Genomic DNA, 27,843 nt, shown 5'->3' with positions numbered 1-27,843 from the left:
CTTCATTCCCATTCCTATTCATCTCCATCTCCATCGACACTTTGACCCAAGTTACGGGCGGGTCGGTTTGCAAAGTTGGATCAGAAGTCACATTCTGGAAATCTTGAAATTCCAAATCGAAACCCAGGGGACTATCACACCGAAACAGTTTCCCTTCTTCAAAAAACCAATTCAACTCTCAATCTGACCATCAACTATTTCCCAATCGAAGCACTCCAGCAGAAAACAAAACTCTCTCAAAAACCTCAAACCCAACAATCAAAACGAAAAAAAAATAACAACAATTTAAAACCCTTTACCAAGAAATCAAAAACATCCGATCAAGATGGAAACACTAAATCATCCAAGATTTCTTATATGGTTATCGAATTTAATAGGTTGGATTTATACACTTGCTTGGTGTATAAGTTTTTATCCTCAAGTGATTTTAAATTATAGAAAGAAATCGTAAGATCATCTATCTTCAAACCTGTTATCTTCATTCCACAAAGAAAAACATAAACAGTTTAATCTAGAAAGCATGAAAAATGTATATCTTATGAAAAATGAAAGTTTGATGCGTTGATTTGTTCTTAGGGTTAGAGGTTTATCGATCGATTTCTTAATCCTAAACACAATAGGTCAGTCAATTCTCCCAACTACATTTCGGTTAACCACAAAACCATCTTTCCATTCCATACCTCAACAAAAAAAGCCCTCTGATAAAAAAAACTGATTCTGAACTTTTTTCTTTTAGGTTTCTTATTTTATTCAATTTCAAATGGATCATTATTATACTCTAATCTAATTCGAAACGAATATTCAAAAAGACATGAACAAAAAGTTCCGAATGTAAGATTTAATGATTTGATCTTTAGTTTACATGCTCTTCTTTTAAGTCTAATCACTTGCTTTCAAAGTCAAATTTATAAAGTAAAGTCTCTTTCTTCTTAATCTTTTCACCATTTCTCTCTTCCACTAATTCTTGTATGATTTTTCTTGGTTTTGTTTAGCGTGACTCAAACCAAACCGTATCACTACCCACCCGTTACCTGCTCATAATCCTAACCGTCTTACTCCCAATCCTGACCCTTCTCTGTATTCAAACCGAAACATCTTCACATCCAAACCCAAAGTTTTTGTTTTTGAAAAACGGATTTGAATTTTTAGATTTGGTGATGGTTTTGTCTACTTTTAAAGTATGGATTTCGTTTGTGAAATATGTGCCACAGGTTTGGTTGAATTATAAACGGAAAAGTACTGTGGGTTGGAGTATTTTGAATATCTTGTTGGATTTTTTGGGTGGTACATTGAGTTTGTGAGTCCTTTCTTTCTTTCTTTCTGTACTTTAATGTTTTGTCTTTGGTGAAGCTTTGTTGGTGAAGAAATTGAAATTCATTACAATTTTTTTTGTTTTTTCTTGGTTTTTTTAGAGCTCAAATGATCCTGGATGCTTTTCTTCAAGATGATTGGTCAAGTTTAAAATCAAATCCTGGTAAATTGTAAGTTTTTCATCACATTTCATAGCTCATCAAGTTTTCACAAAGGATTCAAAAAGCTTGATTTAATTGATTTGGATTTGGATTTGGATTTGATTATAGAGGCATCGCTTTATTATCAATAGGCTTTGATATAATTTTTATCTTACAACATTATGTACTCTATAAAACTTCAAATTATGAAATTCTTGAAAATCATCTTCATCATCAACAACAACATCATCAACATCATGAAGAAGAAGAAGAAAATCATAGGATAAGAAATCAAGATGAATCAAATCAATTAATTGTTTAAAACGATTTCTAAAGACTTGGATTTCTTCTTTATCTTCTAATTAAGTCTTTTCCTTGATAGGTTTCTAGAGTTTGCATTGTACATTGTTTGTGTTTTGGTTTTCTTTCTTCTTGTAATTATACAGGCATATTTGATGAACATTTGAAGGAAAAAAACTTTTTGGATCATCACAGTAAATTGTAAATACAGGTACAGTCAAGATCATTCATCACATATAGAGCCAGAGGCACACAGCTGCTACACACATTCAGAGTGAAATTTCAAACACCAGATTTCAAACTCGAAAAGTCTCTCTGAAAGTATCGAGATTTCTCATAGCAGATCATTCAAAGTAGAATAACTTCAGGCATTTGGCCGTGGATGGTTTCTAGGATCTGCGCATACGGTACACTAGGTCTCACGATTTCACAATTCCGATGCCTGCGTGCCACAAAGGGATACGTAGCAGTGCTGCACAAGCCTTTGAGTAATCTGCTCTGGGGAATTTTCACGATTGTGCCCTGAAGGGTCTACGTCATGAGAAGTGAGTGTGCAAAGTTCAAAGGTCTTATAGCAACTTGGAAACTTGAAAGCTCATTTGGGTACATAGCAATTTCAAATGTGCATTGAATTTGCTAATAGTTGGTACGCTGAGCAGCGACCGGGCTGCTTGAAGAAACGGTCATGATCAGGTGTTGAGATGGACAATAAAATGGACCTCTGCCTTTGTCTTTTTTCCTTCTTTTCCATCAAACTATAGTCTGTCTCATCCAATCTACTCTTCCATTCTTCCTTGTGTATCATAGTAGTAAATAAATACTTACTCAATCCAGCCCTTCAAGGACCAGCACACCATCTCATTTGACACTACATCTTTTTTAGAATGCCTTTGAGAATGCCTTCTGTGTTTCATCTCTTGTTGTTGTGTTTTGTGGGAAGCAAGGCATTTGAGATCACTTCACCTACCGAAACTACCAACTGGGAGTTGAGTTATTTTACATCTTACCAGAGAATTTATTAGCCATAAACTTATTTTATTTTATTTTAGTATATCTGCTCCAATTCAGATCGAATGGTCTACCACTTCAACCGACCCAGAAAAATTTGATCTTCAAATCACAAACCGGGATCCAAAGTAAGTTCACCTGGCTCCTCGGACTCGCATGCTTATCCCAAATTGATTTCTATGTGGTTCTCCTCAAAAGTATTTATCCTGAAGGTATCATAGAACTTGTAAAGCAAGATGTCAATTCTGGTGATGGGAAGGTGATGCTTGACTTATCGGGTAATAATCATCTTAAATCTGGTACAGGTTATACCATCAATTTCATCAAAAGCCAAGTTGAGTGATTTCTTTCTTCTTTAGTCGTCTTATCCCATCAAACTCACATTAAATCAAACATTCTATAAGTCCGATGAGGTCTTGGCACAGTCACACCTTTTCAGTCTCACTAATGATCAATACAACTCGAAGAGCGGTTCAGATCTCTCTAATACCAAAAATGATAATCATCTAGACACCAACAAAACAGTTGATTTGCATGACTCTAGTCCCATGAATTATCCTCATACTGATGTTTCTATTCCGGGTTTCAACTCCACTGATGCAAAAGATTCGGCTCATAATTCTGGTGGAAAGCTCCAAGCTTCATTTTCAATCTTGAAATGGTCATGGGTACTGATTGTGTCTCTTTTGATCAATGTGCTTGTCATTTAACCACTCTTTCCATAAGCTTCTTGGTCCTTTGTCAAATCCATTTGTGTGTGTTTGGTGTACATAGAGCATGTTTGTAGATAAGAATTTTGTAAAGAAAGTCAGTGGTGGGGATGTTGTAGATTTACTGTCGTTTTTTGAAAATAGTAGCAGAAAGATTTACATTGTATAGTGAACTGAATTCCAAAAATCTAAGAGCACGCTGAACAGGTGGCCATTGAGTAGTGTAGAGAGAAGTAGAGAAACTGAGTGAGGTACTGGCTGAGTTGCTGCCACTTCAATTTTTGAAATCTTGAGAGAGCTCCCAAGTGTTTTTGCTCAGTACTGGAGGGCACTGGGTTTGAGTCACACCATTGACAGGAAATACTATATTATAATTCAACTTTACATTGATTGAAAGGCACCAGATGCAAAGGTTGGTTATCCAACTTCACAGGGGCCTTACATGAGAGTTTCACATCAAACTAATGGGTGTCAAGAGTTGAGAGGCCAAACAGCCAACACCATGTTAAATAGCTCACATCCCACATGCTGGAACTGAGAGCAACGGTGTTTATATGCACAAATTACAAACAACACTCTGTGTGGTCTATGCGGTTGACAAAGCTAATCTCATAATCACGATACTGTGTGAAATTGGTAACCTGCTTATGGTTGAAGGTGCAGGAATTGTCAGACAATCCAAAATCTGCCCCCCGCCGTAAGTGGATAATCCTAGTAAACGGCCAGTGTGGATATAATATACTGCAGCCCTAGAAAAAATCACAACACCAAAGAAAGTTAAGAAAATATCCGCCAGTATCTTGAATTTTGTTTGTCCCATCCGGAACAGGTACACTACAGCAAGCATCTTGTAAGAGCATCCCTTGAGGATGGATAAGTACTCAGGAATCATCTGGCACACTGCTGTAATAAGATTTGGTCAATTGACTGTGCAAGCTGAGTATTAGAAGGCCTGAGATGACCTTAGCAGATGGGATAGCCCTTTCTCAGGCTTGGGTATGGAATAAATCCTGAGGAAGGCCTAACTTATCTGCTCAGGCCATGTTGAGCATGTAATCATATAATGAGCTGGGAGAAATTTGCAAACAAACAGGAAGAAATCTTCTTGAAACCTCCAAACCTACTATGCTCACCTCTAATGCTATGTGAACTTTTATCTTTCCCCCTCTGAATCAGCCAACCCAAATATTGGCCAGTAGATTTGACAAAAGACTTGAGCAATTTTGATTCCTCCAGCAAGAATTCTTCTTTCACTCAATTGAATAGGAAACACAACATGACTTCCCCCAAGCCTCCCAATTTCAAGGCATATTTTTAGCACAAAATCTCAAGTTCAAGCTCAAAGTTGTTAGATGGCATTACAAGCACAAAGCTACTCAGGTTGAAACCTCACAAAAATTCAAAATCACTCAATCTTCACTCATTCAATGGCTTGCTCAACACAAGCAGATGGAGGTAAGTGCTTGGCACAGCAGTGAATCAACTGTCAAGAGCCAAGGGAAAGCACTGTAAGCTGGAGGAATATCTATTCCATTGGATCATTGAAGCAGTAGCACATAAGCTTGTCATCATCAACAAAGCAGTACCTATAGCCCCTCTTGTAGGTGTCAGGTCTCCAGTGGGGGGATTGATAAATTCAAAAAAGAGACACCAATGCCCTCTCTTGAGGAAATTGTCAATTGAAATCTAAGAAGATTCAGATAGCAATCCCAAACCAGAAGTCTACTGTGAACCTGGGACAATGAGTCAAATGATAAATCTCTACAGCAATCAAAGAGCTAAATCAGTTTTACTCCTGCAGCTTTGACTTGGACTTCAGCTTCAACTTTTCAACCTTGAATTGATTTTCTATTTGGATCACTCAATTCCACTACATTCCTCTTTATCAACTTGAGTGTTATCTCTCTTTTCACTCCATTCTTTTGTTTGCTACATGTTTTTTACATTGCTTGCTCCTCAAACTTGTTTGAGCTATTGCTTCTCAGTTGAAGATCAGTGCTTTATGAGTCTCTTCTACATACTCTACATGTCCTTCTACTATACCCTATACTCACCAAGCTGAGGCTGTTAAATATGAAATCATGCCATTATGGCCCAAAGCCTAGCATGGAAGTATAGGTTGATGGGTTTATGTTTACATCTTATGCCTAAAGTTCCCTGTGCCAAACTTCATGCTTACATCAAGGGTTGACTGTACATGTGTATGAACATGGTAAGTTTTTTTATGGTACATAAGGCCTACGTAAGGCAGTTTAATCCGGGGATGGAAAACCTTGGAAAACCCATGACTTGAGAGCGCTTAGCGTGCTCTGAGATCACACATTGACGTCATCGATGTCACTAATCCTCATTCTGATTCTGAGTACTTTCCTCTCAAGTGTGTGCGCTTGGCTGAATCGGGAATCGGGATGTTCTCATATCGTTTATCTTTTGGATTGATTTTACATAATTTTATTCATTTCTATTTTTTTGAATTTGAAATTGGAATTGGATCAAGTTGGTTTTTAAAGGAAATTGAAATTTTAAAACCCAATTTGGTAAACTTGATCAGTCTTAAGCTAGAAATCGATTTGATTGGTTTATCAAAGTCAAGGACCCTGTTGTCTTCATACTAGGTATTTATCTTCCGAATCCCATCTTCATCACCTTGGCAAAGTATTTATATCCACTTGCGTTCTCAAAATATCATCTTTACCTTGATTTCCAATCGTCTCATTTAGATTTTCACTTCTATATCAATTTCATTCAGGTTTTTTGATAAAATCCATTATATATACACTTTTATAAGATATCACCCTTTTCGAACTCCTTTCGAACTTTGCATATAGAACCTGTTTAAAGGTAAAGAAAAGAGTACAGGAAACTAGGTATACTGAAATTGACAAAAAACCAAACCATTAGAAAGAAATCATGAAGGTCTTCAACACTTTACAAAATCAAATCATCTTATTAATCATCACATTAAATTTCATAAATTCTTTATTCATCACTTCACCAAATCAATTCAGTTCATGGAAGTAAGTCTAACATTTTCTTTTTGACCTCTTTACCATTTATAATCCGTTGCTTATCTTCCTTAACTTTAGTTTATCTTCTCCTTTAAAAGTGGATTGGATCTCTTCAATAAACGATCCGAAAAGGTTTTATATCGAAGTCGTTAATTCGAAGTTCGAGTCAGTTCTATTTTTCACTACTCGTCTACCAATCCAATTCTTCACCTAATTCTGAGTTGAACATTAACTTTTTGCTGTTTCTTTTTCTTACACAGTTCATCATCTATCCAAACTTCTTTAACAAAAACATATATCAATTCAAATCAAGAATCGTTTAATCTATATGGAACAACAAATTTAAAACCAAGTAAAGATTATCAATTACATTTCATTTCAAGTGTAAGTCATTCATGATTCACAAACTATCCAAAGTCACAACATGATACTCATAAGCTTTTGTCATCTTTACAGACAGGCGAAACCTTTGCCAAATCACCCACTTTTGAAATCTTACCTTCAATAACTCCAACTCCAAACCTAGAAACCTTGAATCCTAAAACACCTTATACTCATCAAACAAACCAATCCCAACCACTCGAACCAAAACAACAAATGGTTTGGCAAGTCTTAGTAAGTGTAAGTGTTTCGGTCGGAATCGGAATCAGTTTGGTCTCGACCGTTGGTGGTTATACAACAATGAGTTATCCTGGTTTATTAAGTGAAGTTTAAACCCATTCAAATCACCATCATGAATAAACTTTGGTTTTGTATATCATCTTTTCTTTCAATGTGTTTATAGTTCATCTTGTTCCTTATGACACAAATCGCTTATTTTACACTCCATGCTTCACAGTTTTGTTGTTTTTAAACTTGTTGTCAAACCTTTCATGTATATTTTTTGTGTAAACCTCTAGACTTTTCTTGCATTTATCTGGTTCCTTAAAACGTATCCTGATTTCTAATCCCTACACTTCAAACCCTTGCAAAAACAAAAATCTAAACTCGTAAATCTTTTATCGTCGATCAAGTTGAATTCCCCATCCGAACTCTTTACAAAGAGTTTCATAAAACGTATTAAAATTAGGTTCGATGATTGAAACATCACTTTCTTCTGATATAACATTTTCTTTTGTATACAGTTTGATTATTTGATCATGAGTTCCTTCAGGGTTTGTAGTAGCTGTCAAAGTTCTTCTTGATCCGTTTGGTTTCAGGATACTTACTACCATAAATGATTTAAAATGAGCAGCTGGACAAGTCGAATTATACCTACAAAAAACCCACCGAATCAATTAGTTGAGGTTCTATAAAGGAGCTTTTAAAAAAAGGTAAAGCGAAAGATGACTAAACCAATTATAAACTTCTAAATCCGAAACAGTTAACGGATTTAAATAAACATGATAACAAGCAGACCAATACCCATTAACAAACCTTTCGACAGTCCAAGCTTTTTGTCCTTCATTTCCATTCTCATTCTCAAGATCAGGACAAAGTTGAAAGTTTAATTTAAATTCTTCACCTTTAGTTAAAGTTTTAATAGGTATATCTGGAATTAATTCGATAGGAAAAGCAGAAGATCCACCTCCAAACCCTATATCACATAAAAACTTTCTGGGACTTGATGGGATGGTTACGAATAAGGTTAGATGGGTTATTGGTGACCAAAGGTGTCCGTGGGTTGATGGATTTGAGTTTCGGTACATGTTTACTCGTGCTCCTTGCAGAGTTACTTCGTAGTTTAGGGTAATTAATAATCTTGCGAACAAATCTATTGAACCAAACCAAAAACAAAAACAAAAACAAAAGCAAAACAGATTTCAGATCAAAGGTTGGTGTAAAGAATCAATCATTTTATTGGTTCTTGTGAATCTATTGCAAAAAAAGGTTTGAGAAAACTTTACAATTTAAGTTGAAACAGTATCCACCACGTCCTTCAATAATGATCCTATTAAAACTTTCAACCTCATCTAAAAAAACTCCTTCAAATTCTTTCTTCATTGGATTTACCCAAACCTTTTCTTTTTCTTTTCCATCTTCTTTTCCATTTTCGTTTTTATCATCGTGATTCTGATTAGATTTCCACCAGTTCTTTGGTAATTGGAGTGAAGTCGTATCAAATGGTATATAAAGTAAATGGTTAAGGTGTAAGAGCTTTAAGGTTTCGATTGAACAGCTTGGGAGTTGGGAGTGGGTTAGGTTTAGTCGGTTGAGGTATTGGGTTACTTCTTGAGGGGTTAGTTTGGTGAATTGATTAGGATTTGATCGCATTGTCCGTTGGTTTTTTTGTTGTCTTTTGAGATCGTGATAAGATAAATCTAGTTGAATGGTTTCTCGGTGAAGTGATTTTGGGTGTTGGGTTTGATTTTGTCAAACCACGCTTTGTTTTGTTGTGAGAATTCTGGAAGTTGGAAGAATGACTTTTTGACCTTGTACCTAATTAATAGGTTTCAACTTGAGAATTGAATTAGCAAATACTTTCAAGCCGTCATGGTCGAATTGACTCAGAAATCCTAAATGCTTCTATGGATTTCATGCATACGAAGGGGTATGAGTTAGGAAGGATAAATGACAAGCCAAGATTATTTCTGGGCAGCTTGTAAGAGCATATAGCAGACATCATTAGCTTTACGATGCACAAGCCAGTCTGCCATTGGTTTGTTGGGACTTCATCGGAGGTCATGAGCATACAACTTCTGTTGTTAATCTCCTGAATAACAGAAGGTGTTGAGGCAGCATGCAAAATCCTCACCTTTGTGTCTGTTTAATGTATCCAGGTAATTACACAAGCCTTTTGTACTCATCACCAACCCACTTGATCCAACACTCAGGAACAAGGCTTGTTTGATGAGATGGATATGTTGAACCACAGTGAATCTGAGGAAGTGTCAATTATGTTTCAAGAGGAACTGGGGGCATGATCAAGATGTTTTGTTATTCAGGGTATTTGCCCAACAGAAGCTGTGTGCTCATGACCTCTGGTGGACTTCCAACAGATCAAAACTGCCCTAAGCATGTCATCATCAAGGTGATCATGATAATGTCTTCTAAGTTTCCCCTGATTTCAAGAGACATGTCAAGTGGGATCTCAAAGCAAGAGTAATGTTTAGGTATAACAGTTTAGAGTTGTTTGATTTCTACTTGTTTGAATAGCACACAAGGGGTGGAGCTTTGTAGGGCAATCCCTAAAGCTTCTTGTCACAAGATCCCCTCTGTTGAAGTTCTGTTTGACAGAATTTTCCTCTGAGTCTGACTGAGCAGTGGGTGTGTATAAATTCTCACTGGACCCGTTGATGGCTTACATCTTTTCCCCAGACACTGAGAGGGCTTATTTAAGTTGAGAAATATTGTAAAAAAATAGGCTTGTTTGAGACCTTCATCCCAGTGATCAAGAGTTGGGGGAAATGAGTTCTTGAACTGTTGAAATGAGAGTGGCATGAAGTGGTTTGAAATTTCCATTTGATTGTGGGTGGAATATGCTGGTACAATTCTGAATGATTAAATCAACCTTGTGAAAGTTGATGAATCTATAGGAGTTAAATTCACACTGAACATCATTCAACTTCCCCAAGTGGGAAGGGGAAAAATGATTAGGAGTATAATTTGTCATAAAAGGATCTATCACTGCACACCTGTGCCATCAAACCCACACTACACCTGCACTAATCCATACATTTTGGTTTTACATTGCTAACTGGTCATGTAAAATATCAAACCAGACAAAACATTTTGACCATTAAGTCCAAGGGCCAGCAGGTGACACATGTGAGGTAGTGTGAGGTTCACAACCACATCCTGATCTGTCAACACCAGGATCCATCATATGATCATACATACCCAGTCCACCATACCACTTCTCCACTGGTGTGCTTCTCTCGCTTGTAAGAGCATCCACTATCATGAAGGTGATTTAACTTAAGTTTTGCGTTCCTGAGCACGAAATTTAATCACGTGTGTTTTACCCAAGTTGGTAACCGCATGAAATCCACTACGGATTGATGTAATGTCTGATTTAACTACAATAAATCACTGTGAATCAACCAGATCCACAGTGGTTTGATTTTGAAATGATTTATCATATCTTTCTCGCAAATCCCATCCAAAAAACCATTCATCAAATTCCCACTACAAGTTCCTTGAAGAGACACATCAACTGTCTTTTGAAGTCTTCAAACCCCAATGATGAGGAACATCAAGAATTTGAGCAACTTGTCTTTGAAATCTTGTTTTATGGGCTTCACACACCACCTTCACCTTTTCAGACTTGATTCCAAACAGATTGAGCTCGAGCTCAGCCTACTCAGCAATTGACTATTTTGCACGTCAATTCTTAAGGTGTCTCACAAAACCTTAAGATGTAGGGTGTACATTCAGATTTCACTGTAGCAGAAGTTTACAAGAACTACCAGAGTGTCTCGTGGTTAAGTAATGATGATAATCTACACAAGTTGTGAGTAAAGTTGAAACAAGTTGAGTGAGATTCATTTTTATGACAGAAAAGATATGAATCCTAGATTGAAATCGATTCGATTCGAAGTGCAATGTTCCAAAATATGATGTATTGAAGTTGGGTTTTGAGGATGAATTTTTGAACTTTGAAGTTTGAACTTGAGGTTTTGACATTCAAAGGTTGAGAAACAAAGTTGATGATATGTATGCGGTTTGAAGTCTTGAGAACAGCAGTTCCAACTTGATTATCCTACGATAAATCAAGTCGTAGGCTTGCGTAGATTTGAACACGGGGACTGCAAGATTTGACGCGGTCGCAGGGACCGCATGTCTAAAACAGGTCCATAGTGGACCTGTCTGGATTTTAGCGTTATCGTAACGCTAAATCACGGCGTTAACGCACCCATATAGTGGATGCTCTAACCCATCAAGAGTGACCAGAAAATATGGATATTGTGCACATATGCCTCTTTGATTGCATACACTTTCAAAGTATTGGCTTTTTGTCTTGTGTAATTTTTTTTTGAGTAAAAATGAGAAAAGGGGAGGATTAAATAATTAATCAATTCATGATCATTCATCAACTTCAAACCCAATAAACAAAAAAATATTTGATCAATTTGAGCCAATTGATCATCAACTGACAAAACTTGCTTGTGTTATAGGGTGTCATTGCAAGCACCAAGTATGGATCAATTGTCATAGATTCAAATGTTGATATAGTGGAATCATAGTGATTTAGTCAACTACTAACAATGACTAATGGACCCAATGGTAATAGAACCCCAAGACTTCAATGAGATATTGCATTCTCCCACAAATTCCTTTCACTCTGATTTGGTTTTTTGGCTTCATTGCCTTTATCAGTACCTCCTACCTCTTTGCTTTCATGAACATATCCCAAACTTATAGCATCACTATAAGCCACCACAATGCACATCTACACCTCCTTCCCATTCTTCTACTTCATTCCCTTGCTTTTAAAATATCATTTTTGCATTGGCTTCATCTTCCATGGGTTCTTTAGGCCTAGAGCTATCTTTCCTTTCTTGTTATAGGAAATAGACTAAAATTATGTAAGAAAGTATTTAACAAGTTAGAAGAAAGGATAGACAAGACTTTGATGAGTTGAAAATCTTGTGATAATGACTTTGGACATAAAGATGAATTAGAGATGCAAATCCTTGATGGTGATGATGACAATAAACATAGAGTCAATGATCATGAAATGGAAGTATGTTGTGATTTCTAATCAATTGTTATTGGGTTTGTTTTGACTTTTTGAAACTCTTACCAATCTTGGACATGATGTGATTGGGTAAGATATGAGGATTGACCGTGCATATGTCTGGATAATTGTTTGGCTTACAACCATCCTTGCGTGCCATGAAGTATAGAATTTGTGATGAAATATTGAAAAAGTTTGTTGAATTTGTTATTTGGGTGGGCACACACAGGCCAAAAAATGTAGAGTCCAGTGTGACAGCTAGAAATACAGCAACAAGCTTAGTTTGTAGGGTTTTGGACTTGAATATGTTTGGTTCCTTTTTTTTGGGGATATGTAATAGGCTTCTTATATGCTAGTACCAGGGGCTCTGTATTCTCAGAGTATTAGAAGACTCTCAGTCTTGGAGTCTCAGATGAAATCCCTAGATTCCCCGGTGCTCCCAGATTTTTGCCCCGGGACACTTGCCCATTTGCAACCATTCTTGAATGCTCCCCTTTTTTGTGCTCTCTGTAAAAAGTCTCAAACAAACTCACTGAACTCATTCAAGCATGCATAGTTTTCATTTGGCTGTATACATCCTCACTGAAGCTTAAGGAGTCTGAAGTTTCAAGGAGGGACCTCGGGAGCCCAAAGAAGACCAGGACCGCCACAGGTTCTATAATTCAGTGGTAGAATGCCTGCTTTACATTGTGATGCGCAGTATGTCTTGGGTTCGATCCCCAATGGAATCATTTCCTTTTGCTCCTTTCAGACTCATGATGATGCCATGATCGAAACAGATGGCTTTAAAGACAGAGCATCACATGTGTGTTTTTAGTTCAATTTTCTGTTTATTGCTGTTGGTTATGAATATTGTTGAATGCCAAGCCAATCCCATTGCCTTGAAACAGTTGTTTGGCAACAGGAAGAGAGCTAAAAATCTGAAAAAATATGCACCTTGTTCCTAGATGTTGTGGCGTCATGACGAGTATTTTTTTGTATTTTACACACAGATATTGGTTAATGTACTAACAATAAAGGCTGAGAATCATCAAAAACCCACCTGTAACAATACCTGAAATTTGGCCCTTGACTTTGAAGACAGGATTTTGGAATCTTCAAACATCAATAACTTTTGCAGTTCTGAATTAAATCACTCGATTTGAAGTGCATTAAAAAGGTGAGCCTTTCCTCTACATTTTTCATTGAGACATCACATCTGTAGCTGGTCTAAAAAAGATCCTACAGAGCACTTCATGCAGAACTGTTTGAACATATGTAGAGTGTTTAAATGACTAGATAGCACCTTACTAACATTATGAAGTGTGAAGGAGAATAGTTCAGCTTTTGAATGAACCAAAAATCGAGGCATTTGGAGCAGAATTGCAAAAGTTATTGAAGTTTTTAGACCACAAAATATTGTCTTCATACTCATGACCCAAATTTCAGGTATTGTTACATGTGAGTTTTTGATGATTTTCAGCGTTTATTGTTAGTACATAAACCAATATCTGCGTGTAAAATACAAAAAAATACTCATCATGACGCCCCAACATCTAGGAACAAGGTGCATATTTTTTCAGATTTTTAGCTCTCTTCCTGTTGCCTCAGGACTTTCCTATGTCAGTAGTTTTCTTTACCGCCGGGTAAAGATTACATTTGGTGTAGTGTTTATTGCTGTTGGTTATAAATTTTGTTGAATGCCAAGCCAATACCATTGCCTTGAAACAGTTGTTTTGCCATTAAAAAGAAGTTCCATGTCTTGACACATTTATTGGCTCTGTGTGAATAGTTTCTAAAGAAAATCTGGCTTATGAAATTACGGTACTCATGGAGCTACATAGTTACACATATATAGTTGTCATATATATTTTTTTTGGTGGGGAAAATAAAACAAATATACATTTGGACATGTTTTCCCCGCCAAAAAAAACTATGTAGCAAAAAGCATGTACGTGTACATACTTGCTTTGAGTACCTTAAATCATCATAGGAAAAAAATGGTTTCACTAATCCAAAGATGAGACAAAATGAGAGAGATATAAGAGAGGCTTTTAATGTGTTCGACCTGCTTGTAAGTACAATTTGATGGTACTGTTTGATTTGGGTACAGTTTAAAGCAATTGAGACATGTCACAGTCTTTGTTAGCTTTGGGGTAATGCATAGATGTTTCATGTTTGTATGTATGTCTTTTGGAAACTCATTGGTAGTGAAGGAGGTTAATAAAAATTGCTGGGCGGCTTGGATCATCATCATGAGGTATCTCTGAGCTTTTTTGTAGTTATTATGGCTGAATCTCCAAAGGAGGTGAAGCCAGACCAATACCCAAACTGCCCTGCTTGAAATAGTGGTTTTGGAGCATTTATGGCACCCGCTAAGACCTGCCCAGTCTATAGCGGGGCCTGTGCACCAAATTCAAAAGTTGGGTTTTTTGATAGCAGAAAAACCACAATAAAATGGATTGGGGTTTTGGGTTCTCCGCTATATAGCATAGAATCAGACCCATGAGGAGGGTAGAGGATTGTCACCCCACCCCTTCACTAGACGCCTTATACCACCCACCATCACCTCTTGATCCTAGGTCAATCAACACCTTCACAACCAATGGAACACAGCCCCTGGAATACTGCTTGGGAGGCAACATGTGGTTCATCAAGCTCCAACTGCCAAATGTTAGTATATTTGATACTTATCTTTTGGCCAGTAAGATCCAATCTTCCCAATCAATCAATTGGATTATGAGACACTTGCTATTATCTTCTTTTTATTCATTTAAAATCATTTTTAAAATCATTTATAACATCATTTATAATAGAAGAATGCCCCAAGCCTGCGACGGTATTCTAAAGTCCATTTCAGAGGCGGGGCCAGTTGGAGATACTAAAGAGCACGAGATGCTAAGAGCATCGGTACCGGGTTAGGATACCCGGGAGTGTATAGAGTGAGTGGTAATATATTGAATATATTAACCAAAAAAAATTCATTTGCAATTTCTTTCGCACTCACCTCTTCTAGCTCTAGTATCACAACTCCTCACTTGAGTTGTTTACAACTCTTTCCTTTTTCTTTTTCTTTTTTCACCCACCCGCCTCCTGGAAGAGAAGTCCCACAGGTCTTTTACGATCGCCATGGAAGGGGTACCCAGGATAAGAGGAATAGATTGACATTCCTATACCTGGGTCCCCCTACCAGGGCCACCCCCACACCCCCGTAAGTAGTATGTTGAGTAGCTACATATTAGTTAGATGTTTGATGTACAAAAGCGGAGGTCGTAATAAATCTTAAAAGACGGATCTCATGAATATGATGTCTACATAAATAAGAATTTATAGTGACAATAACAGAGAAGGTTTGGAAGTCAAAACCTTCTTGCTAAACCTGTTTATGGTAAACTTAAACTAACCCCCCTCGTAGGAGTGGAACATCATTTATAACATCATTTATAATTGTCTTTGATTGTTCATAAAAATTTGATCAATGACCATCTCAAAAACGCCGTCTACCCAATACTCCTCCAAAGGTTCTAGTCTTCAAGTTCCCAGTTTACCCAGTTCTAGAACTCTTAGAACACCAAGCCCTGCTCAATCCTAGCCAGGCTTTGTGGCACCCCCCAAGGAGTCACATCCTACTCTAATTATTCGTTTAGATGGTGACCAACATGGTCCTCTTGGTTATAGGTCTGCATCACCTTGACTGTCAGCTCTTACAATAAAGAAGAAGACCAGCAAAGCTCCTGTTGCAGCCAATCCAAATGGAAAAGGAAAGGTAAGTTTTATTTCTCAGACTCATCATAATCCTAATCAATCACATTAGACTGTTTTATTTTTCTAGGCTTGCTCTTGAACTAGCAAATAAGCCTGATCACCAATGGGCAATTCAAAGTGTGGTTCAACCTCACCTAGACCAAGCAAGAAGGCAAATACATACATAAGTTTACTATATCTTTTTCATAATATCTATCACTTACAAATCATCACAACTGATGGTTTCATGTAGGCCTATGAGGTACCTGACAATGTCAACTTGAATCAAAATTCTGATACTGAGTTTGTTGGGAACAATGACCCTGGCTATATGGAAGTTCAAAGTGACCAAGTGCAAGACCTACTCAAGTTCTTTGATCCTCCTGTGGTGATTTTTTTTCTCATTTCTCACTTTCCATATTTTAATTTCTTTCTTCACATCTCTTTAGTTTTTATTTAGCCAAGCTGATGTTGTCTGATTTTGTCAAATCTAGGGTTGTAGTTTCAAGTTTGGGTGGTGCAAGAACACGTTCTTGTGTCACCCCACTTCCTGCTGGAATTCATGGGGGCACGTGCTATAAAGATATCAAAGCTGGTTCCATACTTCCACCCACATACAATGACCAGGTGGCAGAAGACAGGAAGAAGGACACAACCTTGGACTCATTTATCAAAGGACCGGTCTTTTTGTTTGACTTTTTGAATATGATCCTTGTCATCTGGATTGTTTGACATGCGCTCCCATGGATACAATTTCAAGACCTGGCTCTCTGGGTGGCCTTCCATTGTGTTGATTGTGGTGCAATTGTGCAATCAACTGCTTGGGCCACCAAACAGTCTGTTCATCTGTTTGAAGCCTTGTACAACAATGCAATCAACAACCTGAATGTAAGTAAAATCGTGACTTTATTCCAGAAGCACTTTGACTGACTCATTGAAATTTGACAGGAAAACAAAGACAAATTTTGTTCAATCCACAATGTTTGGACCACCAAGGGCAATCACTATGCCTTTGTTGGAGCAACAGCAAACTATATTGACAATAATTGGGAATATCATTTGACCCATCTCACCCTCAAGATGATGGGATGGCAACATTATGGGGCTCTGCTAGCCAGACTCATTGGCTGTTTCTTGTTTTGACATGGACTTCACAAAAAGATGAGTCTATTGTTCTTATCATTTCTTTCATCTTCTTTGCCTTCTCACCTACTATTGCTTACCTCTGTTTGTATCATACTTACATATTAGCTCAGACTACCAATATTGAAGGAAATAACTCCACAATGGCCACCAAGCTGCAAGGAATGTTCCCAGAAGATGAATATTTGGGCTACTGGTCTAGCCAAACTCATCATGTGTGATGTTATAATGAACCAACTTGTTTTGATTCAACTTCTAATTTCCTCTGTTTTGTTTTTTTCCTTTAAACTCATTAAGTTCAAATTTAATTTGATTTACCATGTTGAAAAGTTTGAAACTTTCATTAACAAAACTATAAATGAAGTTTACATGTCAGAGCTGGTACAGAGATAAGTTGGAAGTGAAGAAGCAAGAGTGAGATGATTGATCAATGAAGATGAACCCAAACATTCCAAACATATGGAATGTTGTGTCTTTTCATACACACAAATGAGAAATTTTCTCACCATGATGTACAGCCATTCCAAGAATGGTTGATTGGAAATTTGTAAAAAGCTCATCAGCACAGCAGATAAAACAACTGTAACTGGTTTTGCCAGTTTTCCCTAGAATCAACCTGATTGCACCTCATGTGCACATTGAACTTGCCACAACCCTGACTACATATGTCAAATCCTACTACCATATGAGAAAAACTTGTTCTTGTGGCTAGCCATGAAAGCCAAACAACAATCATGAAGGATTTAGCAGATGTATTTCAAAAGATGTGAAATGACTGGTCACAAGGACACATGACATCCATGGGATGATCCTCTGTCTTCCATATTGCTCAACCTTGTCAAAAGAAAAAAACTTGATAAAACCAACAGCATGTGTTTTGCACAAGAGAGAAATTTTGAGAAAACAAATTGACCTTTCTTGGAACAGCTGTAAAAGTCACAGTGAATACATAATTAATGCGACTTTTTTTTGTCAAAGGGGGTGGTACATATGTGCTTGGCAGCGTGTGTTTTGTTTCATTTCCCTAGAAGAGGAAACACCGAGCAAACACCGAGCAAACAATAGGTTTCCATCCATAGAAAAAACAATGCATTAGATGGATTGTTTTGTGCTACAAACTCAGTGAACGTCAGCTTGACTTCAAGTTGAAGAAAAGCTTCAAAAATTGCCATTCCCGTTCTTTTAATTTTGTAACCTCTCATGCAAGTATTTTGAAAAGCATCTGCCTATCCAGCTTGTATGTGTTTCTTTGAAGGAAGTCGAACTGAAGATTGTTGTCTTGATTGAGATGATAAGAAAAATAAACCACTGTGTATGATGTCTTTCAAGTTGCGTTGAAATTGAATCGGTGGCGTTTCTGTGCCTGTGCGTCACCACTGAAATTACACCCTCATTAGTAGCATATGTTGACCTTACTGAAACTTGGTATTAGTCTTATAGCGTGGTGACCGGAGAAGTGGACTATAAAAACTCAACGATCGACCGAGAGCTGGGGTGGGTTTTTTTCTTTTTTCTTCACTCGATCCAGTGTCAAAACCAAGTTCCCTACAAAAAAGCAAATTCAATACATTCAAACCCAGTTCCCGTCCCTGTTCCCTTCAAACAATAAACAATAAAAAAACACACTTCAAGATCACTTCATTTCGATAACAAAAAGAACCTTTTAGTTCTTCTTAGAAAGGCAACTCAAAAGATTTCTCGATCTCTTTAGTTATCAAACTTTTTTTGTTTTTTTGTTTTAACGTTTACGAAGAAGAAATCACTTTTCAAAAGTTGTTCTTCTTATTTCTTTAAACTATTTGATCAATTCCTCATTGATCTATCTTCAAATTATCAAACACAACCCAAAACTATCAAAAACACAAAAATAAATCGTTTGTCAACTTCTTCATTCTTTCTTACTGGTTTTCCCATTTATTAACATTGGGTTTTCGTTCTACAGGGCTCCCTTCGAATCCTTTTTGAAAAATCTCTCGTAAGTTATTATAATTCTTGATGCTGAAAACCAAAAAGTAGATCTGAAACTTAATCTGGATCGGTTTGTGATTACAGTTAAATATATTAAAATGGCTCAAGTTTCAGACAATGCTGCTCCTACTGCAAATGGTCATGATGATGGTGTTGCTGCCATCACTGATGCCTTAGAATCTACCAACTTAGAATTAGGCAGAAAGGTTTGTGATCTACCTTTTACCACTTCATCGATGCTTAAATTCTGACTTGGCCTGCTCCTATCTGTTTATGATCTTTATAGATCTTTGTCGGTAATTTGAACTTTACCACCAAAGAGGACCAATTGAAAGAACTCTTTGTTGCTCATGGTTCAATGTACATCTTCCCTTTCATCTCGAATCACTTCTATCTTAAGCTTTATTGACGATTTGGATCGGGTTTTTTAGTTCGGATGTACAAATCATTCTAAGAGGCACTCGGTCTTTAGGATACGGTTTTGTGACGTTTGATAAGGCAGAAGACGCTGAGAAAGCGGTGGCTGCGATTGACAAGACTGAGATCGATGGTCGTACTGTCAATGTTGAGATTGCTAAACCTGCCCCGGTACGTCCGTTTTTGGCAAAACAAACCAATAGGACCGTTTTTGGATGTACTGACTGAAGTTTTTTGAATTGATCATATAGGGTACCCCTGGTGGTCCGGCTCCAAGAGGTGCAAAGAAGAATGGAGCAGCAGGTGCAGAGGGTGAAGAGAATGGAGAAGGTGCCCCTCGTGGGTCAAAGGTAAGGCAATTTGATCTGGATCCATATTCCACCGACATATTCTCATACCTCTTCTATATATGACATTGTGATAGCCAAGACGTGGGCGAAATAGTCGTGGACGTGGAAGAGGCCGAGGTCCGAGATCAAGACAAACAACTGATGGGGCCAAGACCGAACAAGACGGAGCCGAAGCAGGTCAAGCTACTGAACAATCTGGTGAAACCCCAGCCGCACCTGCTAAACGTGGCGGTCGCAGTGGTCGTGGTCGTGGAGGAAATCGATCTGCTCGCAGGGAAGGTCCCCCAGAGGGAGAACCCAGCAAGGTGTAAGTTTATTTAAAAAAATGTTGTTCTAACTTTGGCTGACCGATTGCTCCACTTAATTTTTAGCCTGTTATTTGTGGCCAATTTACCCTTCTCCCTTACAGATGAAGGATTGAAAGATTTCTTCAATGCCTATGAAGTTACCTCCGCACATGTGGTACGAAGGAAATTTGGTCAATCAGCTGGTAAATCAAAAGGGTTTGGATTTGTTGAATTTGCAAATGAAGCTGCACAACAGAAGGCTTTAGAAGAAAGTCAAGGAAAAGAAATGAATGGAAGAGAATTACACATTAAAGTGGCGGTGAATGAATTGAAGGATGAAAAGGATGAAGAAGTGGTGGTGGTCGCTACCTCTCCTCCAGACGAAGCGTAAAAATGTTGACATCTTTACCTTGCTATTCATTCTTCGATCATGATTAACTTTGATGGAGTTTTTCCTCGGGTTTGACATTCATAATCTTACTCCTTACTCCCGGATCGAATAAAGAAGAAAAGAAAGAGAAAAAAGTCATTCATTTATTTCGTTTGGAATCTTTTTCATGTTTTTTTTTCTCTTTCTCTTTTTTGTTTTGTTTTGAAGGGTTTACTTTTTGTTTGAGTTACGTTGAATGGGTTTTTGATCAAAGAAAATGGGTAGGAGATGGGTACGGTTCTTTGATTGATTGTTGGTTCACGTTCTTTTTTATTTAGTATATTGAGGGAAAGGTGAAATGGACTCAATCCATTTTGTTGAATGCTAGAAAACTCATCAGTTATGAATGGAGGATGTCAAGTCTTTTTTGTTGAAGTTTGATCTTGAAATTCAATTTTATAGCATTGCATCGCATTGAAATAATCAGGGGGCTTCAAGAGAACCTTCCAAAGCAAAATGCTCCATAGAAATGCCGCAAATTTAAAAAGAAAGAACTGTGAAGAGATCTCGTCGAAGAATTGCTTGCGTAGAGTTCTCAATCCTTCACATAGTGCAGAGGCCTGTAGCATCAGAATGTCTAGGTTGAACTTGAGTGACAATAAGATGTGAATTCTTTTGCCAAAGCCTTTTTGCAACGCAGCCAACAAATTTAACTTGGATCTTTCAATCTGAGTTATTTTCTGGCACAAAACAATACCATGCATTTCATGACCAAATTTTCCTCAAACTGAAGAAGGATGGATTTCAATTTGAGAGTTCAAATTTAATTACAATTGAAGATATGACCATATCATGTCAACAGCTCTTGAAAAAAGTGAAGAAGATTTTTTTTATAATGGAATTCAAATCTATTGGATGGACAAATTAAGATGTTGAGAGCCATTAAGGTGTTCAGACTTCAACAATACCTTCTCTGGGGATCCATCATTTGTGCATAGAAAGCATGACTTGTGTGTATGGGAAAAGAAGTAGCTGCTAGATGTTATGATTGTAAATGCAAAAGATTCATAAAAAAACAATAGAAAATTCAATGAATCCATGAGATTTAATGAAAGGAAATATCAGTAGTGTTGCAGAGGTTGAAACCTATTGGTTGTGAGCTTCAGAGGATGTAAACATCATGGCATAAATCATAGTTTACAAACCCTTCTGGAGTCTATCTCACATTGATTCTGGCTCTGCAGGCTCATTGAGGTCAGGAAGAATGAAGGCTTGCCTATCAGCACTTGAAGATGAGGGTGGTTCCATCCTCTGGACAATGTTACGAGCTCCCGCTGGTTGGTATTTGAAAGATCTTTGTCAGATGTATAATTAGAGAAAAGATGGAATGAGTAATATGTGCACCCTTACCTTGATCATTGCCTGGAGTTTTACATCTTGGATCTTGAATCACATTTTGTTTGTCTACAAAAAGATCAGAGTGGATGGTGCTTTTTATACCATCTAGCTTTGTTTCCCTCATATTCAAAATATTTTTTGGGATCTGGGTCTCATCAATATCTGATGGTTGGACATATTCAACACGCTTGGTCCTTGGCTTTTTTGAGACTGAGGTGAGGTGCATTTGTTCTGGATCATCATGCATTAGGACCTTTCTTTTTGGTGAAGGACTATCTGAAGCTTTGTCAGATTTAATTTCATGATCCATGATTTGCTTTGAATGATTTTCTTCTCTCTTTCTAGCAGCCATAAAATTTAGTCTATTTATTGAGTCCATACTGAAGTCCAAAGGACTTTGTCCCAAGCTTTCAATTTCTTCAGGGGAATGACCTATGTTACTTTGAACAAGATTGTTAATAAAATTTGGAGTGGATGAAGTATATGGCATTTCCCTGTCTGAGTCCTGAGTAGTGCTCATGGTCTTATACAACTTGTTCAGCTTTTGTGAAGATAAAAGGTGATCAAGATAAACTCTTCCAAGGCCAAGCTGCATCCACTTAGCTTTGTTGTATCGTTTGTAGCTGACAGTGGGTGGTTTGTAAAGTAATAAAGACCAATAGTACATCATACACTGTGCCTTGTGCACTCTTTTTCCAGGTGGAGTTGGAGTAAATATCCTAAATACCTCTTCAAGTACTTCTCCCATCCTTCTTACAAATAAGTAAAACATCACACTATTTTCTATCTGAATTTCAGCCTTCTTGGGGTCCACGTTACGTGGTGAAAGATACTTAAATTCTAACTGCAATATATGCCATAATAGTACCTGAGCTTCGGGATTGTTTTCTTCCAATTTGGACACTAGGTTGATGGATCTTGAGATACTCCTCCACATTGTCTTATATCCTGAGTCAGTTGTCATTGCCATGAGTACTTGGTACTCTTTCATTGTTATGACTTCTTTTGGAAACTTGATCTTGCTCTGAGAAAAATCTAACACAGGTTTTCTCAATTCCAAAGCAATTTCAAGATCTGATTTTTCAAGTTTTGACCAGATCTTGTGTACTTGATCCTCAATTTCAGCAGGGTTCCAACCATCAATCTCAAAAGGAAATCCAAAGATTGGAAGATGAAGTGGTCTGGGATAACTGTGTGGTTTATTGTTTATGAGGTAATATTTTAGATTTGAAGGTTTTGAAGAATGTTCAAAAAGGATTCCGTTTGTTTCATGTAATTTCATATCACTGGGTACCATTTTCAAGATGACATCCTTGTCCTGGAGACCAGCAGCAGCCAAAATATCAAAGACTTCAACCAACTTCATGTATTTCTGGTACATTTTAGACCATTCAACATGCTCTGTATTTCCAACTTGCCCCTTCCATTCATTCATCTTTCCTACTAAGGGATGCATACCTGTATTCAAGTCTACAGCCTTATCTCTAAAATTTTGCATCCATAGATATAGACCCGATTGTGACATAGTCACATCCATGAAGGTATAAATTAATGTACCCTTCATGCTCTGTCTGTTTACAACAAAAGATTCTTTGAAATTTTTGAGTAATGTATCATATATATGATCTATCTCTTGGTGATAAATTTGAGGTGAATGTGCCTTCAGAACTTGTTTGAGTTGAGACATAAGAAGAGAAATCGATTCAAGTGATTTATATCTAGGCTTCAGTACAATATCTTGAGATTTGATTTGAGTCCCATCAGGTAGGTATGTTGGATCCTTTGACAATTGTTGCACAAATTCTGCTACTTTCTTTCTAAATATCCAAGGATCCTTACGGTGTCTAACCACTTCTTCAATTGTTCTTAAATCTCTCCATGTATTGAGATGCTCTTGTTTCAACAAAGCTTTGTCCAAAGGTGTGCTAAATTCTTTATCATAAATTGATGAATTAATTTATAGTTATCAGTTTAATATCCTAATATCTCATGATGAGATAGGTGACACATTGACACATATTTGACTCACCAGTGATTGGTTCCTGCAACTGATGAGTAGATTCTAATATGGATAGATCCATGCCCCCATGTGATACTGATCTTAAAGACAAAGAGCACTGTAGAAACACAGCAATAAACGTCCACAGAAGGTATCTTGGCCTCTGATACATCATGTATATAGAACTTTGGTTCTGGTTTCACTTCAAAGTGTAATGAGGTCAAAAGAGTAATGCTAGAATGTGTTTACGTTAAAATGAATGGTTTCTTATATGCAGCTGAAAGGGATTATATTATGGGACTGGATGGAAGACTGAGAAAGTGATTATTTGTCTTTCTAATATGGGTTTTGAGCCAACCACAAGGTCATATCAAGGGGCTCAGAGCTGCTGTTGTTAGAGAGAGCTCATATTACATAAGGCTCTGATATTACAGAATTTTGAATCATGTAACACCAGACAAAACTGCTCCTTGTCAAGATATTTTGTATGTATAACCTCAAACTGTGTGTCAAAGTAACCAGATTGAAACCCCATTTGCTTTACTATATTTAAAACCTAAGCAAGCAGTATGATGTTTGGATGAAAGAATACAATACAAATCTCACCTGATTATTTGGTATGATGAAACTTTTATCAGGGCTCTGCTCAACTATGGCAATACACATCATATCTCATATTACATAAGTCTCTGACATTACAGAATCTTGATTGATGTAACATTCAACCAAACTGTGCTTTATTCATCTATAACCTCACACTTTAAACCAAAGTATCCACATATCACAGGGGCAAAAACAGATGCTCACATAGGTGTGAGCATTGAAATTTTTGTGTTTTCTTCAATGTTTGTTCAATTTTACTTCCCATTTCTTTCCCATTTCTTTCCTATTTCTTTCTGCTTGTCAACTGATTTTGTGATCAACAGGAACTGAGCAGACAAACTAAGCCTTCCTCAGGCGTTATTCCTGAGCAAAGAAGTCTGAGGAAGGGCTGATCCATCTGCTCAGCTGATCCTGAGCGGCATTCCCTGGTTCAGTAGGTTCCAAGGGACACCACTAATGATTAGATTAAGGGCTGAGCTGAACTGAGTATTCCCTTAGCTAAGTCTCTGCAGCATCTCTTGGACGGATCACAGAGGGCCAGGCTTGCCTCAAGCTTCATGGCTCCGGAATGAAGCCTGAGGCCCATCTGCTCAGTTCAACTGAGCTGCTCAGCTATTCCTCAGTGGCATTCCTGAGATCAGAAGGATCCAGAGGATTCCACTGCTCATTGGCTGAGGGGCTGCTCAGCTAGTCCTGAGGGGAATTCCTGGGATCAGAGGGATCCAAAGGATGTCACTGAGTATTGGCTGAGGGGCTGCTCAGTTGATCTCAGCCCCTCAGTGTGAACAGCTTTATCCAGGGAAAATCACTGAGGATTAGTTGAGCAAATGGGATGGCTCTTTTATCAGGCTTCATTCTTTAGCAAAGAAGTCTGAGGGAAGTCTGGGCCATCAGCAATTCAGCCAAGGGATGCTACTGAGTATTTGCTGAGCAGCTCAAAAGGGACACCCGTGTTCAGGCTTCTTCACTAAGAAATGAAGCCTGAGGAAGGTATAGTTCATGTGCTCATTTTCATTTTGAACAAATTGCTGAGTATGCAGTGACTCATGAGCTGATCCCAAGTACTCATCTGGACTCAGTTAATTATTGCTCATCCAAGATGAAAATGGGCCTTCTCAAGAAATGTCAAGCAAAATATAAGCAACACAGGCTGATCACCTGAACACAACCAAAATTGCAAATTGAATGAATCTGAAAGAAAATGAATCTTTTTTGGAGAATTCAAAAAAGTCTACAATGCTCACATGTATGTGAGCATCAATTTTGGCCCCTGTGTATACAGCATTGTATTTTGGGTAGGAATTGGATTCTGATACTCGGCGCCTACACTCAGGCTGAGCTCCAAAACTGATGCCCCTTGGGGAACCTGTACCCCCTACCATTGGGGCCGGGGTTTGGGAAAGTTAATTAGCCCCCAATGAATCTAGACTCCAAGTGGTTATGAGTGCAGGCAGATCATTGAGCAGAACCCATATGTTTCAGGGGTCCCTGACTGGTCTCTTGGTCTAGTGTCAAGCTCTGGGGGAGTAGATAGGTTGGGAGTTTTTTGGGGCAGGGAGATATTCTGGTGATCAGGTAAGTATTTAAGCCTTCATGTCTCAGAGATGTGACACCTAGACCTTTTTTCTATGCAAATATTGCCATCACTGCTAACAAAGATACCATGAATTCAAAAATCCAAGGCATTGTTGAGTATAAATCCCCTCAGCCGCATAGTCCAAGGAAACAATCTGAAGCATTCTTTGGACCTGAAAAATGCCTTGGATCAATTCATCTGATGCTATGTCCAAGGCTATCACCATCCACGCATACCTCAGATTTTCGGATCAAAGGCATCTTTTCTTGTGGTGTATGCAGTCACATACACAGTTGCTCTCATATACTGGAACTTTTAGCAAGCAGTACAATTAGGGTATGCAAATATGTTCTGGAAATTTCCAGAAGGTTTTTTCCAGAACGCCAGAAGTTTTTTTTTGGTGTGTTCTGGTGTTCTGGCATTTGGCAAATTTGAATGCACCACACTTCCAGAATGCCAGAAACCCCATAAACACAACCCAACTCCACCAGCTCACCCCTCATCCCCACTCACCTCAGCACCAAATCACATCACCATCAGCTACTTCATCTCATCACGATTCACTGTGGTCACCTCAAATCCACAAGTCAATCAGGCATTTGAGATACAACATTTTTGGAAGATTTGAATCAATTTCTATTGAGAAAAGATGTTTGAGTCAATTAGAGAATTGAAACCAAATTTTTGAGGAATTCAATCAATTTTCAACTTCTTTGTGAAGTCGGTTTTCAGACAAATCACAAAGACAGTCAACATGAAATGAATTTAAAACAAGCAAAGCCTCCAAGTAGGTAACAAACATGGTTTTCAAAGAGATTGTTTTGGAAACAACAATCACATTAGTTGAAAAGTTGTCTGAAATTAACAAATAAAATGAGATCAACAACGATCGTTTTAAAAAAGCAAAACAAGACTAACACCAATAATTTTAATTCAAAAAGGTACATATTTGCAGCTTAACACCAAGTCAAATGACAATTGATTTTGTGAGCTTGAAGATCTTGTTTCCTTTTGAGAGACATTTGAAAACTAAGAAACAAGTATATACAAATTGAAACTGATGAATCTTTCTCAAGATGAGTATACATTTAAAAACCTGCTTCAAATCTTAAGGGCCGAGGTTTTGAAAGTCAAAGGCCAACAGTGTGACAATTGGATTTTTGTGAGGGCTGCTTGGTTGGCTGAAGGTGGGGAATCACCGTCGATCACTTGATCCAGACGGCTGCAGATTTTGAATTGTGTTTTCCCAAATGCCAGAAGGGTCCTGGCGTTCTGGAACAAACCTTCTGGAAATTTCCAGAACATATTTGTATACCCTAAATATATCTTTAGAGAAAATCAATAACATCTAGGCCATCGCCCGACCCCGGAATTTTGGGGAGTCCCCGGCTCCCGCCCCCGCGGGGGCGGGTTTCGGGATGGGTTTGGGAAGGAAAATCCCGCGGGGACCAGCGGGGGCGGGAGCCGGGAACGATGGCAATTCCCCACACTCCCCGCCGTTTTAGGCAAATTTTTGGGGGACAACAAGTCATTGGCAAAGGTGTAGTTCATTCCATATAAGACAGCACTTTTGTACTTTAAATCACATATAGAACTCTGTTTTCAATTTCCTATCAATTTCCTATCCTATTTGTAATCAAGATCCTTTTCATTTATTCATCGAGGCCATTGAAATAAGCTGGGCCAAAGGCGCGGTACTACTCTTTAACACAAAGAAGACGCTCAACTGTATCAGGATTAAGTGCTGATCTTGAATATTGGAGGACAGCCCTGCCTTTGGAAAAGACGTGCTCGGCAGGGCAGCTTGTGGTTGGAATGGCCAGGTAAGCCATTGCCATGGCAGACAGGGCAGGGTAAGCCTTCACCCTTCCCT

The 27,843-nt window shown here is 38.0% G+C and overlaps 6 protein-coding genes across 6 annotated transcripts; 4 read left to right on the top strand and 2 right to left on the bottom strand.

Annotated features, from left to right (window-relative positions):
* Positions 1 to 153: 153 nt before the first annotated feature.
* MELLADRAFT_49286 (uncharacterized protein) lies at positions 154 to 1,773 on the top strand (the record flags this gene model as incomplete). Its single annotated transcript, XM_007412535.1, has 6 exons — positions 154 to 447; positions 577 to 620; positions 737 to 912; positions 993 to 1,297; positions 1,413 to 1,481; positions 1,581 to 1,773. 6 exons carry the CDS (start codon positions 326 to 328, stop codon positions 1,771 to 1,773), a joined length of 909 nt encoding a protein of 302 aa, XP_007412597.1.
* An 862-nt stretch (positions 1,774 to 2,635) lies between these two features.
* Positions 2,636 to 3,469, top strand: MELLADRAFT_123333 (uncharacterized protein; the record flags this gene model as incomplete). The annotated part of the gene is made up of 4 exons (XM_007412536.1): positions 2,636 to 2,736; positions 2,801 to 2,887; positions 2,958 to 3,093; positions 3,164 to 3,469. The coding sequence occupies 4 exons, from the start codon at positions 2,636 to 2,638 to the stop codon at positions 3,467 to 3,469; spliced, it is 630 nt and encodes a 209-aa protein (XP_007412598.1).
* A 2,464-nt stretch (positions 3,470 to 5,933) lies between these two features.
* MELLADRAFT_72449 (uncharacterized protein) lies at positions 5,934 to 7,468 on the top strand (the record flags this gene model as incomplete). Its single annotated transcript, XM_007412537.1, has 5 exons — positions 5,934 to 6,084; positions 6,219 to 6,486; positions 6,556 to 6,642; positions 6,738 to 6,861; positions 6,934 to 7,468. 4 exons carry the CDS (start codon positions 6,380 to 6,382, stop codon positions 7,189 to 7,191), a joined length of 576 nt encoding a protein of 191 aa, XP_007412599.1.
* A 7-nt stretch (positions 7,469 to 7,475) lies between these two features.
* On the bottom strand, positions 7,476 to 8,730 carry MELLADRAFT_108766 (uncharacterized protein; the record flags this gene model as incomplete). The annotated part of the gene is made up of 3 exons (XM_007412524.1): positions 7,476 to 7,731; positions 7,813 to 8,230; positions 8,364 to 8,730. 3 exons carry the CDS (start codon positions 8,728 to 8,730, stop codon positions 7,476 to 7,478), a joined length of 1,041 nt encoding a protein of 346 aa, XP_007412586.1.
* A 9,789-nt stretch (positions 8,731 to 18,519) lies between these two features.
* On the top strand, positions 18,520 to 20,885 carry MELLADRAFT_78422 (uncharacterized protein; the record flags this gene model as incomplete). Its single annotated transcript, XM_007412538.1, has 8 exons — positions 18,520 to 18,876; positions 18,945 to 18,977; positions 19,055 to 19,176; positions 19,257 to 19,330; positions 19,402 to 19,558; positions 19,639 to 19,737; positions 19,812 to 20,044; positions 20,109 to 20,885. 6 exons carry the CDS (start codon positions 19,069 to 19,071, stop codon positions 20,413 to 20,415), a joined length of 978 nt encoding a protein of 325 aa, XP_007412600.1.
* Positions 20,886 to 21,615: 730 nt separating this feature from the next.
* MELLADRAFT_65157 (uncharacterized protein) lies at positions 21,616 to 23,963 on the bottom strand (the record flags this gene model as incomplete). The annotated part of the gene is made up of 3 exons (XM_007412523.1): positions 21,616 to 21,728; positions 21,805 to 23,724; positions 23,822 to 23,963. The coding sequence occupies 3 exons, from the start codon at positions 23,961 to 23,963 to the stop codon at positions 21,616 to 21,618; spliced, it is 2,175 nt and encodes a 724-aa protein (XP_007412585.1).
* Between the last annotated feature and the right edge of the window lie 3,880 nt (positions 23,964 to 27,843).

The sequence above is a fragment of the Melampsora larici-populina genome, assembly GCF_000204055.1.
Source record: "Melampsora larici-populina 98AG31 unplaced genomic scaffold MELLAscaffold_31, whole genome shotgun sequence".
In the NCBI taxonomy this organism is placed as follows: domain Eukaryota; kingdom Fungi; phylum Basidiomycota; class Pucciniomycetes; order Pucciniales; family Melampsoraceae; genus Melampsora; species Melampsora laricis-populina.
The sequence above is the reverse complement of the archived record's forward strand: the minus strand, read 5'-3'. Positions and strand labels throughout refer to the sequence as shown.